Consider the following 13,047-nt stretch of genomic DNA (forward strand, 5'->3'; position numbering starts at 1 on the left):
CAACGCAGCAACTGCCTTGAACGATCTCAGGTTGGCATTTTTGTGTGTTTAAGTTGTGGTTTAATGCAGGAGTTGCTTATGGATCGTGGCTTCCAAAATTTGCTTGTGAAGAGGCAAAAAATAAATTCTCTGCCTGTGAATTGCTTGGGTGTTTTTTAATGCTACTCAGCTGTTACTTAATTGCCATCAATTAATCTGTAAGCATTTTGGAAAGTGGTGGTGGAAGTTTTCTATCTGTCTTGTATGCTCCAGATGCTCTGAACAGTCAGAAGTAATAATGTAGACAATCACTCAGCCCTGACACAGTCATAATCCATGTCGTCATGGCAAAACAGAAAAAGTTAGACTACTGGTGATATGTGTGGTGGTTTATTTTCACATTTTGAGCAGGGAGGGATGATTTAAGAGGCCGCTGAATGCTAATTTTTGTTGCTTTGTTGCCATGTGTATTTCAAATGGAAGAACAGCAAATGGATTTAATTTTTATGAGCTTTGCAGCCAGCTGATCATAAAAATTCATCTGCTTCTTAGCAAACTGTGCTCCAGTTTTAAAGAGAAGAAAGAAGATAATGCAGCTCGTGTGTTTTCCTAAACTGGGATGGATGAAATAAATGTCCTTCTAAAGGAGATACCCAAGTGTTAATAGTATTGTAGAGTTTAGCTGGAAGAAAAGCACCTTGCAGTGTTTTTTGTTTGTTTTTTTTTTCCCTCTGTCACTATAACTTTTTCTTAAGCACTTTGTTGCTCGGGCTTTTTGGGAGGCACAAAGTCCTTGCACAGTGGTTGCAATTTATTTGTCTTTTTTTTTTTTTAGCATAATACTCTGTAACTTTCCTGAGGCTTTTTTAGGTGTTGCAGCAGTAATACACGAGAATGAAACTGAAACGACCTGAAAGGTATGGCTGGTGACCTACCTGTGGGCCCTTCTGATTTTTCTTTACTGACATAAAGTATTAAGATGTACAATGTTACCAGTCATCTGCAGACTTTGGTTTAAAAAGTGATTAGACAGTTTTCTGGTTTAAATAAAATAAAAATTAAAAAAAAAAACAAACCAGCACTGAGCTAAGTGAAATGAGGCTACCTTAGGAAGCTCTGGAGTTGCAAGTCATTTCACTCTGGAAGAGCATATCAAGGAAGAAATGTTCACTTGCTTTGTACTTATTCTTCTATGTATGCATCTCGTATAGCTACTGTCCCAGGTAGGATGCTGATTTCAGCAAGGCTATGGCCTGATTCGTTCTTGCTGTTCTTTTTTTTCTTTTCCTTGAGCTCCCCAATTTTTTAATTGCAGCTTTATTGTGCATTTAAGTCCTCAGCTTCCAGAGTCTGGTTAGCATATTATCTTATGTGGCGTTATGCCAGTGTTTATGGGATTAAAGCAAAAGGAAGTTCTGGTTTGCTGTTTATATCTAAAATGCAGAGTGGATCTGATAGGTTACTTATGAAGTTTCAGTTTCACTCATATACCTGATGCCTCAGTCTCTCTGGCACGCTTTAATCTCAATGTATTCAGTTTTTTAAAAAGAATAAGGCTTTAATTTTTGCTAGATAGAATTAGGCTAATTGCATGTGAAGAAATATAAACACACAATGCTGGAAAAAGTTAGGAAGGAATTTCTTTGTTTTGGTTTTATGTGCCTAACTATGTAGTGTTGCAGTAAGGAGAAAAAATGATACTGTGGAAAATCAGAACTTGGTAAAACCCTTAAAGAACAAATGAAAGCATGCTAATGAAATAAAAGCATAAGGCAAAAGTAAAGGTGATAGGTTCAGACATAAAGGAATTAACAAAAATGGGAATGAAATTGAGTGAAGAAACGGAGCTGAAATTTTATTTAAAGGTGTGATAACAGATTTGTTACCACTCTGAAACTCCGTACAGAATCCAGAGGCCTGATCATTTCTATTACACTGTTGCTGTGATTGAAATGTTGTCAGGATGAGAAGTGTCTGTTTGCTTGTTTGCTTAGAAAAATAAGCCAACCTGCACTAGCTTCTGAAAAACAAAACAACCCCCCCAGCCCGAAGCTGCGTTTAGGAAAAATAAAAGCAAGTATCTAGAAATGTGTCCCTATGTTTAGCTGGCAATGGACACCATCTCCTTCATGGGAAATGGTAGTAACTTAGATTTAATAAATTGAAAGTTCCCGAGTTCAATATGTGCAGTCAGATCAGTGTAATTTGTCTGCCTCTGTCTGCGTTTGTCGTAACCACAGGTCACGTAAATTCTGCCGTTCCCTCAGAGATGGCTAGATGCCTTTTCCTTTTACCTATTTGCTGTGCTTTTCATCTTGTAAGAAGGCATTTCCAGCCCAAAGTGTTATGAGGACTGACATATCAAGTGTTATAGAAGAATAATAGAATTAAAATGTTTTGCCTTTTGATATTCCAGAAGCCCCAAAGCAGTGCTAGCCTCGTTCAGATCTGACGTTACCCTGTTTTCACTCGCCCATGGACGTGACTGTATCTCAGGTGATGCTGCGCTTCCTGTTCCTCTGAAGTCGTGTCTCTGTGCTGCTTCTGCACTTACGTCTCCCTGCTGTTACCAATCTGTCCTAGATTCTTTTCGCTGACCCCGTAAACGAGTATCTGAACTATGCTGAAAAATGGGGGGAGGAGAAATAGGCAAATGTGTTAGGTTGTCAGGTTGTGCAGCGTTACTGACGTGTCCAGTAAGTACGCTTGGCTGTATTATCAAATGGCCCAGCTCTCAAATGAACAAACTGACATGCTAACGGAGCTAAAAAGGAATTGCTGGTCTTGAGTATCGGAGCCCTGTTTACACTTGTTTTTAAGGAGTGACCCATTAGTCTAATCTCCTTTCTTTCAAGTTGATAAATGGCGTTATTTAAGAAAATATTCTTCTTGCCTAGTTTTTTCTTACCTGACAGGTAAGCAGCTAGCTGCTGTGGTTACTTTTGTACATATATAGTTAAAGATGGTTTGAGAAGCATTCGTGGCTCGGGACTCAACTGTACTTTGAAAATGGGGCCATGCCATTAAAGTTACTGGTGGCTAGGCAGGATTTTCTCTTGTGCACTAAATAAAAACATAAATAGCATGGTGCAATTGAAAGTTTTAATTCAAACAGTATGGGCTGAAATCAAGGAATGTGTTACCCTGCCTTTGGTCCTGGCGCAGCAAACTGCATCCAGTCACTTGAGATTCTCTGAACCACAAACGAAAATATTCCAGGACTTAAACTGAAGTGCTTCGTGTTCCAGGTGAGGTGTTCCAGGCAATGGGGCGCAGGCCTTGCTGGCTTCCCTGTCCAGCTACAAAATAAGAGGGCTTTTTCTTTACCTTTAAAATGTAGGAGATCCCAGCTCTTTTTGTTGTTGTTTAAATCCCGTTCATAGTCTTGAAGAGTATTAGAAGAAACGATCTTACTGAATATTTGCCTTAAGAATACAATAAAAAAAATGAATCTCGTCCCCTTTGAGCTAATGATCTGGTGCATTTGCTTAGAGGTTATAAGCCACGCTGCATGTTGTTAAGACCAGGAGCCTGCGTGATTGCGGTGAGTGTGTCACATCCTCCCTTCAACTTTGCCCTCCTTGGAGACGCTGGCAGTCTCCCTGCGGTTTGCCCACTGGCCAGCTGGGAGTGGCTCGAGAAAACTTCTCCAACCTGTGGATCTGGTTCTCGAGCAAACTTTCAGACTTAACAGTATCTCGGGACTCCTTGCCAAGCCCCATTTGGAGAGAGGGAAGGGTATTGGGGCAGGCTTTCAGCGTTCGGCGGAGAACTAATCTGTAATTTTGTGACAAATTTAATTGTGTGTGTTCAAATGATGGCGTGTGGGGATTGCTGTTTTTTTCTCTCCCTGACAACCCGGTAAACTCCTCTGTAAACACAAGTCTGCTGAGGAGCTCCCCTCTCTGAAAACCTTCCCCCATCTCCAGCACGAGGCAGTGGTTCTGGCTGCGCTGGGAGGGGAGCGGGCAGGGAGCTGCTCGGACGTTGTACACGTACAGTGTGAATGCCAATACGTCTTTGTTAAATACATCTTAAAGTCTTTCTGTGCCTTCCCAAGGGATCTTTAAAGATAGCCCATCAAGTCAAGGCATGTCGTTGGAAACTTACCTGTCTTGATATGGATTCCCTGTCACTTGTCATCACCCACCTGCATATTTCTTATTTGAATGCCTTCCCTTCCTATACTTCATCTAACTCAGAATTCACTTTATCCGATGCTTCTTCAGTTGCCCTCTTCATTCTGCAGTATGACCATCATAAAAACAGCAGATTAGGAATAGTTATATCCACTGTGGCTTCTCGTGTTCTGTGAAGATTTTCATTTGTTTGGTCCTGTCAAATGATCGTTATGTGTTTGCAGGGAGCTTTTAAATCATTGATTCTTTAAGTCGTCCCATCCCCTACTTTGTCCTCGTCAACTTTTTTTTGTGTACATGAATTTGTCCTCAGTATACGTATTACACAGAGGTAAATGAAAATAGTATGAGAATTGTATTTTTCATGCCTTTCTAGATTTTTGTGTACTTTAAGTTACAGTTACTTGGAGAATGGCATTTTGAGAATCAAAAAATATAACCACAGAACATCAAGGACATAGTTTCTCTCCCATTATTTATTTTTTTTATCCTTAGGGCATTAAGGGTAAACCACTATAGTACTGGAGCTAATACTGTTTTAAGTCACAAGCAGGACTCTGTGAAAGACATTTTCAAAGATGACTTCTGAAAGGATTTTCTGTGATACTAAGCAGGGACCTAATAAAACTTGTGTAGGAAGTTATTGTCTCATTGGCTAGCAGATTTATTTGGTTAGCAGTTTATTTTTGTAGTTGTAATAGTAGCTTGCAGTATGTAGTAGTTCAGGCAAAAAAAATCCTCAGTGCAACTTTCCCATATAAGATATGTTCCTGATGTTGGAAGGCCTGGCCAGTGACATGGATCCTCTCCTTGATGAGTGCCTTGAGTGTGTTACCAGAGAATCTGTAAGTAGGCAAAAATGTTGTCTTTTTCAGCAGGTGGGTGAAGGATGCTGGGTCAGCTACTAACTGATGTAGCTTTCCAGGTTTGCAGTGAAATGGTGAAAGCAGCTTCAGTGGGCCGTGCAGGCTGGCAGCCCGTTAGCCTTACCATCTCCTGTGGGACTAACCGCGTGGGCTGCGTGCTGGGCTGAGACGTGTGTGCAGAAGGGCCTGAGGGTGAAACTGGGTCCGTCGTCCTGCTTGTGTTACTTACAGCTTGGCTGCAAGGTGCTGTCAGGACATGGATGGGGTCACAGGCGGTGGAACAGGCCCTAGATGGGTGACTGGGGAAAGTCCTCTGTGTCTGTGAGCTGGCTGCGATTGTGCACCTACAGGTGTCAGATAGCTCGATCATTCCTGGAAGAGGAGGGTGGGATTCAAGAGGCAGAAGGGGTAACAGAGGGAAAGAGGAAACAGGACTTGAGACTAGGCTTTGGAGAGAGAGCGGGGGTGTTCCAGGGTGAGGAAACGAGGAAAAGCGAGCTCAGATCCATATGTTATACAGAGAAAGTACATCAGGTTCATGGTTCATTGAGTTTATATTGCCTTCTACTTGTTTGCTTTTCATCTTGTGGCAGAACCTCAGAATAATCCGTTTGTGAATGACATAACTTTATAACAGATGATCCCATATAGAAGCATGGTATGAGATACCTACAGTGTCGCCTTTACTTGAAGGTTTGGAGAGGAAGTGAGTCATGAACAGCTCTGGCTTTACAGCTTGTCACTCCCTCCCTTCTCTAGCTGAAAGGTGTGCTGGAATTTTCCAGGTATAGCACCAGGAGAGGTGAGAGGGAGAGCGCGTAGGCTGGGATTTAGGCAGGGAAGGGCTTGTTGTAGGGAGAACTGTTCGTTCACTTCTGGTAAAGGAAGGAATGCCAAAAGATAAAATTTAAATCAGAGATGGAAAGGGGAAAAAAAAGCAGCAGATGTGTTTTAAAACACATCTAATGTCATCTTTGTGTTTATTACCTTTTTATTACCGTTTTCCTTTATTAATTTGAAACATACACTGACTTTTTTTCTCTCTCCGGCATGGATTTCAACACATTTTTGTGCCCGTGCCAGGAACACTGTGTTCTGTTAAGTCATTTAGTGACGTTGAGCACTGGCCTGAAGCCAAGCTGGGTCAAGTTCATTCAAATAAGTTTCAGCGTAGGCTCTCGCTCCGAGAGCGGTGTCAGTCCTGTCTTCACATGATAGGTGGCTCTGTTGTGTTAGTTTTCCGAAGAGCTTGGGATTTCGGGGTTTTCAGTCGTTCAGGTTTTTGAATTTTCTTTCAGGTTTGGGTAAGGATTTGAAAAAAAAAAAAAAAAAAAGCTCCACCTTTCATGAATCCATGAGGAGAGAGAAATGAGAGGGTCATGGGTTTGTAGAGCAGAACAAGGTCTGCAAGCTGTAGTGTGTGTTTAGTGCTTCCCCTTCTCTGACCACTTTTTGACTCCTGTCCTTGCGATGATTTTTAATCAGTGTATATTTTGTCCTTAAAGCAGAAGCAACTCCTGAGATTCCAGGGACAAAATCCTGCTCGTGACAAAAATGAAATGCATGAAACGGCATGGAGTGCACAAAAACTTCATGGCTGTGCTAGGTTAATTGCTTCCCTTTCCTACAGGACTCTGTGTCTTGTTCTTTTAGCCCTGAGTTTCGAGCTACCCTTAAAAATACGCTCCTTAAAGGAATCCCTTCTTCAGGGTGAGCTTCCCATATGCAGGATTGTCTTGTGTTAGCATGTTGAAAAGTCAGATCGGTTTTGTCTGTCTCTTTATTCCAGCTTCCCTTTCAGGGGACTGTGTTGTTGCTACTTTGCATAGTAGCATACTTTTCCTTCCTGTAACCCTACCACAAATCACACTAGATCCCCTCCCCTCCCCTTCACTTCCAGTAACTGCTCTGTGAGCAATAATTTTGGAACTACTGGCAAAATAAAAGTCTTTGACAAACTCATAAAATCCTTACAACGGGACAGTAGTTGTAATGCCAGAGACATCAGTAAGTGGTCTCTAAGACAACTGTTGACACTTAAGTATTTGATGAAAAACCCATTCTTCCATTTGCTTTGGGGATTTTTTTTAATTTTAATAAAGAATGAGAACTCAGGGAAGATTTCATGTCCCTAGAGAGAGGGGACTAATTTTAAAGAGAATGGAGAAGCAAATTTACAGGTCATAATTTGGGTATGTTTTGACCATCTCTCACTTGCACAGATTAGCCATTTTATTTTATTTTATTAAGCCGTGCATCACGTTTCTATGTCTTGGCTCAATTGATATTTGGCTTTTAAGGGAGAGAAACATAGTAGTGTCAGGTTCCCATGATTCAACACCCACTCTTAAGTTACCTGTTGGTGCTTGCTGGCTTATCTTTTCTGTGTGGGAGAGTGGAGGATGATCAGATTGGTGTTCATCACTAGGTGTCACTCACTTGCAATTACTTAAAGTATGTTTCAGGGCAAAAATTAAAAGAAAAAAGTTCTTGCTTCCTACCTCACCCAAATTGGGTGTGTGTGGGGGAAGGAAATGGTGTGAAATGTGAGGAAAAAAATTCCCATCCTTCTTTCCCATAAAGCTATTTTATGTTTTGTAATTTTATTGCTTTATAGTATATTTTGATCTACATTTTTGTTATTCGTATATAGTTCTACTGATGCAAGAAAAATATACAAGAAAATTTTTATCATTGATATTTTCATCCCCAATATTATCAACTGTGGAAGATCTTAAAGAATAGTAGGTAGCACTGTAAAAGATTTGGAAATCTGGATCAGGGAGGTGCGGTGATGGCACTGCTGGATCACTGGAAAGAATGTTTAGGAAGAAAAAAAATGTGGATGACAGAACTCCATAAAATTGTTCTTGGGACCTGACCAATGAGCTATGTTGGGCAAAAGATGGTGATTAAAAATCTGTGCAAGTATAAAGATGACTTATACTTCTGTTATCTCGCAAATTATGTGGAATGTGGTGCATCTGTTGGGTCTTGGTCAGCAGCCTCCCTTGTCGGGCGGTAAGTATGGGGAGTGTGTGTTCAGTTGCTGAACTAAAAATATTTCAAAATTCTAACATCAATGCTTACCAAAAAAAGAGGAGGTGGAAGTGGGAAGGCTAAGCAGTAAAAAAAATCAGTAGATTTGTTCAGTTGTCGAATGCACACCAAATGCTCCAAATATTTTATTTCAGAAGGAGAGTTTCCAGAGAGTAAAAGTATCAGTGTGGATAACTGGAAACTTCATTGGCAAGGATGGTGATTTTTCTTCTCTTGTGCTTCCCACCCTTTCCCTTGCTTGTTCCCCCGAAACATGACGTCTTTTGTCCAAACCAATTCTCTCGTTCAGTTTGGGGGTTGGGACTGCTGTGGATCAGGATGTTGTGTGGACCCTGCCTCACCTTTCAGGTTTGAGCGAGCTGGGTCTGTGCCATGTCTGCATTTGTCTTGTCAGGAAACTGAATCTCCTGGAGGGTCTCCAGACAGCGCTCACTGCGGAAAGTCTCTGAATTACTTGGGTGATGTTAAAATTAGACTTTAAGTGTCAATAAAAAAAAAAAAAGGCAAAAGATTGAAGTTTCAATTGTTTTCTCCCACTCTCCTGTGTAGCCAGAAGTGTTAGTTCAAAAGCTATAGTTACACACACAAATCATCTTCCCTCATCTTTTCTTATGTGTCAATAGTAGTCACTATTTAAAGTCAACTACGTTTCTGTGAAAGGTGACCTAAGCCAAGGAAATTCTTCCTGGATGAAAATAATTATTCTTGTGGACCTGGAGTGATGATTTGGTAAAGGTAACAGTAATGGAGCAAATCTATGGCAGAGCTGAGAATATGGCGAGAAGGAGAAGATTTCCAGATCTTTGTTTGTCCAGAATAAGATTCTTAGAGCCAGCCTACTCTTCTATGCAAAATATTTGTGGGCATCCATAGAACAAAGTTACGTGCTAGCAATACGAACAAGTAAACCCCTTAAGACCTGTGTCAAACCCCATGTTTGCGGTGTCTTAGCTCATATTTAGGCCTTAAAAACAGCATGAATTTCTTGTGACAGCTGAGAAGAAAACACAGCCTCCACTGATACCTGTACAGATATGACAGAACTCTTAATCATAAGATTTAGTTTCCCTTTGCGAAGATTATAGGTTAAAAGATTCATCTCCTTGTTCTATCTTGGATTACTAAGTGTTTGTGGCTGTGTGTCACTGTATTTATCTAGTCCGCATGTTGTATTTGAATTTAACTGAGAGTGTGTTTGGATGAATAAAGTAGCATAATTCCCTTCCCTTCCCCTGAAGGAGAGGTGGGTTTCTTTAAAGTATGGAGGCTATTATGACTAACTATATAATTACACCTTTAATCAGAGTAAAGTATTTTAGATACACGGTAGCCCCATTTGGCCCCTCAGTGTTGAACTGGAGAACATCTGAAGATGCATAGTATGGCCTGTAGTCATCGTCGTCGCTTTTAGTCACTCAGCATACTCAGCATATTAAAGCCACCGTGCAGGAGTATGCATGGCTGTGTGTTTTACTTTTGGGGTGGTGGGGAGGGGAGGAAGATGCTACTGTAAATACCTTTTTCTGCCTCTAAATCTGTAAGGACGCTATTGTTCTCTTTTTACTGTGTTTGAACATCGTTTTGCTCACATTCAATGGATTTCCTCTGCTATTATCTTGTGTTTGGAGGTAGATGTGATTCTGAATATGTGGGGTGAAACTTTTTGAACATGTGGGCTGCTCAAGCTTTTGAGAGGTTGATGGGTGTGGAAGGCAAATACCTCAATACAGAGTTCAGAGGCATGGCCTCTAGAAATCCTCGCTTCCTTTAAACAGTGCACTTGGCTGGTTTTGCCCTCACAGCCCCTCAAAAACACAGCTCATCTATGATCTGTCCCATTTTAAGCAAGCTAATTGCAGTTCTCTAATTTCTGATATATTGGGATTCATCCCCGGAGGAAAAAAATGTGCCACAACTAACATTGCTTTTGTAACTTACAACTTTCCCCCAGCCTGCCCCATGTTATTACTGACACTTTTAAAAAGCCTAGCAAGTGCTGTTTCTTGCAGACTTTAGTTATGCTAGCAGCTATCGTAAAAGTATATCTTTTTGCTCTAGCCTGAAATACGGTAACTTCCAACATCTGCTTCTGTTCTGTTTTGGTTTTGCCTGATATGTGTTTTTCTTTTTTTTCTTGTGCAAAGAAGATGAAAAGAGGAGGAAAGGAAGAGACAGATACCAAATAGTGAAGATGAAGGGACAACATCAGAATGGCAGTTCTGTCAAATAGAGGTAGATGTATGGATTTCACAAGGTAGCACACTTAAAGATGACAACTAAAAAGAACTAATCTACAGTAGTTTTAGACTAAAAGGTGAAGTGCAGTTGGGAGAATTGAAAACAGCTGAGAATGTTAGTCTAGGTGGTTAGAAAGACCTTAAGGTTGTGTCATGGCAGTTGATCTCGTGCTGAAAATCCCAGAATTCAGAAGTCAGCAAATCTGTGGGTCCAAGACATGCACATGACAGAGTTTTCAGGCTTAATTATGCATTGTCTATTTTACTCTATCAGGAGCAAAAAAATTTGAGGATCATTTTTGTGAAGCAATCATGACAAGGCTAAAGTTTGTTGCCTGTCACTGCATGTTTTCTCACAATTTACCAGGTACACAAACATTGCATGGGGATGTTGGTACAGCATTAAGATAAGGGCAGTAAATTAAAACAAACATAATAAATGGGAAAGCCTTTGTAAAAATGTGCAGACAACTGCATTCAGCACAACTGTTGATGGCTTGGCCTTGAGTTCAATTGGTGGAACTGCTGCTGCCTGACTGCCAAGATAATCCACGTGATGTAATCGCGCCAAGCCTGCACTATCACGGTATCACAGCAAAAGCTGTGTCTCTGAACTGTGTGCATTTGTACATGCATTTAGGTACAGTAGTAACAAGGTAGTTGGAGAGGATTTTCCTTTTGGCATCCCTGTCCATGGCAGGGGGGTTGGAACTAGGTGATCTCTAGGGTCCTTTCCAACCCGAGCCTATCTATAATTTACAGTATGTTCGTAGTTACAGCTGAACACAGCTTGTGGAACTGCTTGGAGTGGGTGTTTTGGGGCATTAAAGGCAAAGTAAGTCTCTGTTGCTGGCCAGGTACTAGTGAAGATGGTCTTTAGTTGGTAGCTTTTCTACCTAACTTGTATTAAGCGACCCTACATGCACATGCCTCTTCCCCAGTTGCAAAAGAACATTTTCTATTAAGATACGAGAACGGCTGTATAGGATAGGCTGAATCTTTGTCTAGTCCATTGCCCTTCCTGTGCCGGCCACTCACAATTTGGACGTTAAGCTACATGGATTGATTGGCCAAATCATATTACGGTTGCTTTGCTGCTGGTTGAACGTGGATTAAGATAATTCCTGATCTTCAGACAGGACTAGATACTTCAGTGCTAGTAAGTTGTGGCTGATAGGGAAAACTTCAACAAAATATAGCAAGTGTTCTGATTTTAAACACACCCGTTATATATTCCGTGATAACTGAGTAGATGCATAATGTAAATCTTTTGTACTGGACGTGTTTTAAGTTGTCTGCATCTAGCCTATCCCATTGGTAAATAGGTCTGAATGCAACAATTTGTAGGATACCTGTTATGTCCTTTCAGAAACATGGAACTTGACGAGAGATCTTTTTTTGGTTGATTTTTTTGCTTAGTTGGAGACATATTCTTAACGTATTTACATCACCCTAAATTCAGCTTGTTTATGTGGTCACATGCAGTTTCTTCACGTAGCCTTCACAAACGCTTCCTGTTTCTTGAAGCTTTTGGAGCAGTTAGTTAATTCTAGCTCTCCATCTTCCTCTTTGACTGAAATTTGCAATTTCCTTTAGAGAAACAACTTCCTATTGAGTACTAACTTATCTGACCACTTTGATGTATTTGAAACTTTCTGAAGTCCTGAATGCATTGCAAAATCCAGTGTTGCCTTCACAGCTTGCATTTCTGCACCGCCTGAGCTAACGAAGTATAGAAGCAGATAGGGACTTGTCTAACGAACAAATGAAAATGCAATTACATTGTACTTGGTCATGCTGTGTCATTGTAAAATTCCAAGCTGTAGCAATATAAGTCTGGTTAGGCAGCTAGAGGGGACTGAATTATAGCATATTTGCTATGATCAGCATTGACTTTGGGAGATCTGCCTTTTGGGAGCTGCGTGGATTTCCAAAAAATGCTGCAGCATATTTGGAGCCAGACACACAAATGGACTGATTGCTCTGGTGTGGCTGATCGTCATGCCAGGATTACAGGAATCCAAGTCCTGGCCTGCAGAATAGCCATTAAACTTAGATTTAGACTCCTACGTCCTGTATACAATGAACAGGAGAGCTTAAGTGCTAAATACCAGGATTCACAGCTACTGTCTCCTGACCAAGGAACACTTAAGCTCCCTGGTGTTCCTGCATTTTATCTAATGCTTGGCTGATGAGGAGCAGGGACTGTAATACAGGCTTGGCAGTTCTCTCCTACCTTCCCAAGTGAATGCAGTTTTGTAATAGCGCACGTCTATGCTCTTTAGGACCCTGTGAATCTTGCCATCCCCGCAGTGGTCCAGCTTTCAAGGGAGAACTAGAAATGAGGTCCTAATTGCTTTGTTTGACAGGTTTGGTGCTTTTCTGAGAAGGGGGGATTTAAACTCTTAAGCTAAAGATCGCCTTGCTCTAATTTGGGTTCCTTGCTGCTTAGGCTGAAACATCTGCGTTGTTGCAGAAGAGAGGTGTGCTTACTGTTAAGGATGGGCAGCTCAAGCAATGCATAGCGTGCTGGCAGCTGAGATCTCTGCAGAGCATAAGCACACACCTACTGAATCAAGCCCCTTAGCAGACATACAGAAGTACCAATTCTGTACTCACAGGCTCACATGTGGCATAAACGGAGAAGCTGGCAGAGTTGTGTTGCAGCTGGGTATGGGCAGAAGCAGTGCTTGAAGGAACTCCTGAAACAGCTGACACTGAAAATGCTGGGTTCATCAGGAGGCTTTGTGGACAGGAGTGGATGAT

General features: G+C 41.2%; 1 protein-coding gene across 2 annotated transcripts in view; it reads left to right on the forward strand.

Annotated features, from left to right (window-relative positions):
- SPIDR (scaffold protein involved in DNA repair) overlaps positions 1-13,047 on the forward strand; it is a 201,775-nt gene that overhangs the window by 25,175 nt on the left and 163,553 nt on the right. Inside the window, exon 1 of one of the 2 annotated variants that reach the window (XM_035553157.2) lies at positions 4,566-4,963. The exons of the other annotated variant lie outside the window; for it this stretch is intronic. Coding sequence (XP_035409050.1) covers positions 4,883-4,963 — 81 coding nt within the window. The 5' untranslated portion in view covers positions 4,566-4,882. Of the gene's footprint in view, positions 1-4,565; positions 4,964-13,047 lie in introns of those variants that run through there. 2 annotated transcript variants of the gene reach the window in all.

This window comes from Cygnus atratus, chromosome 2 (genome assembly GCF_013377495.2).
Source record: "Cygnus atratus isolate AKBS03 ecotype Queensland, Australia chromosome 2, CAtr_DNAZoo_HiC_assembly, whole genome shotgun sequence".
In the NCBI taxonomy this organism is placed as follows: domain Eukaryota; kingdom Metazoa; phylum Chordata; class Aves; order Anseriformes; family Anatidae; genus Cygnus; species Cygnus atratus.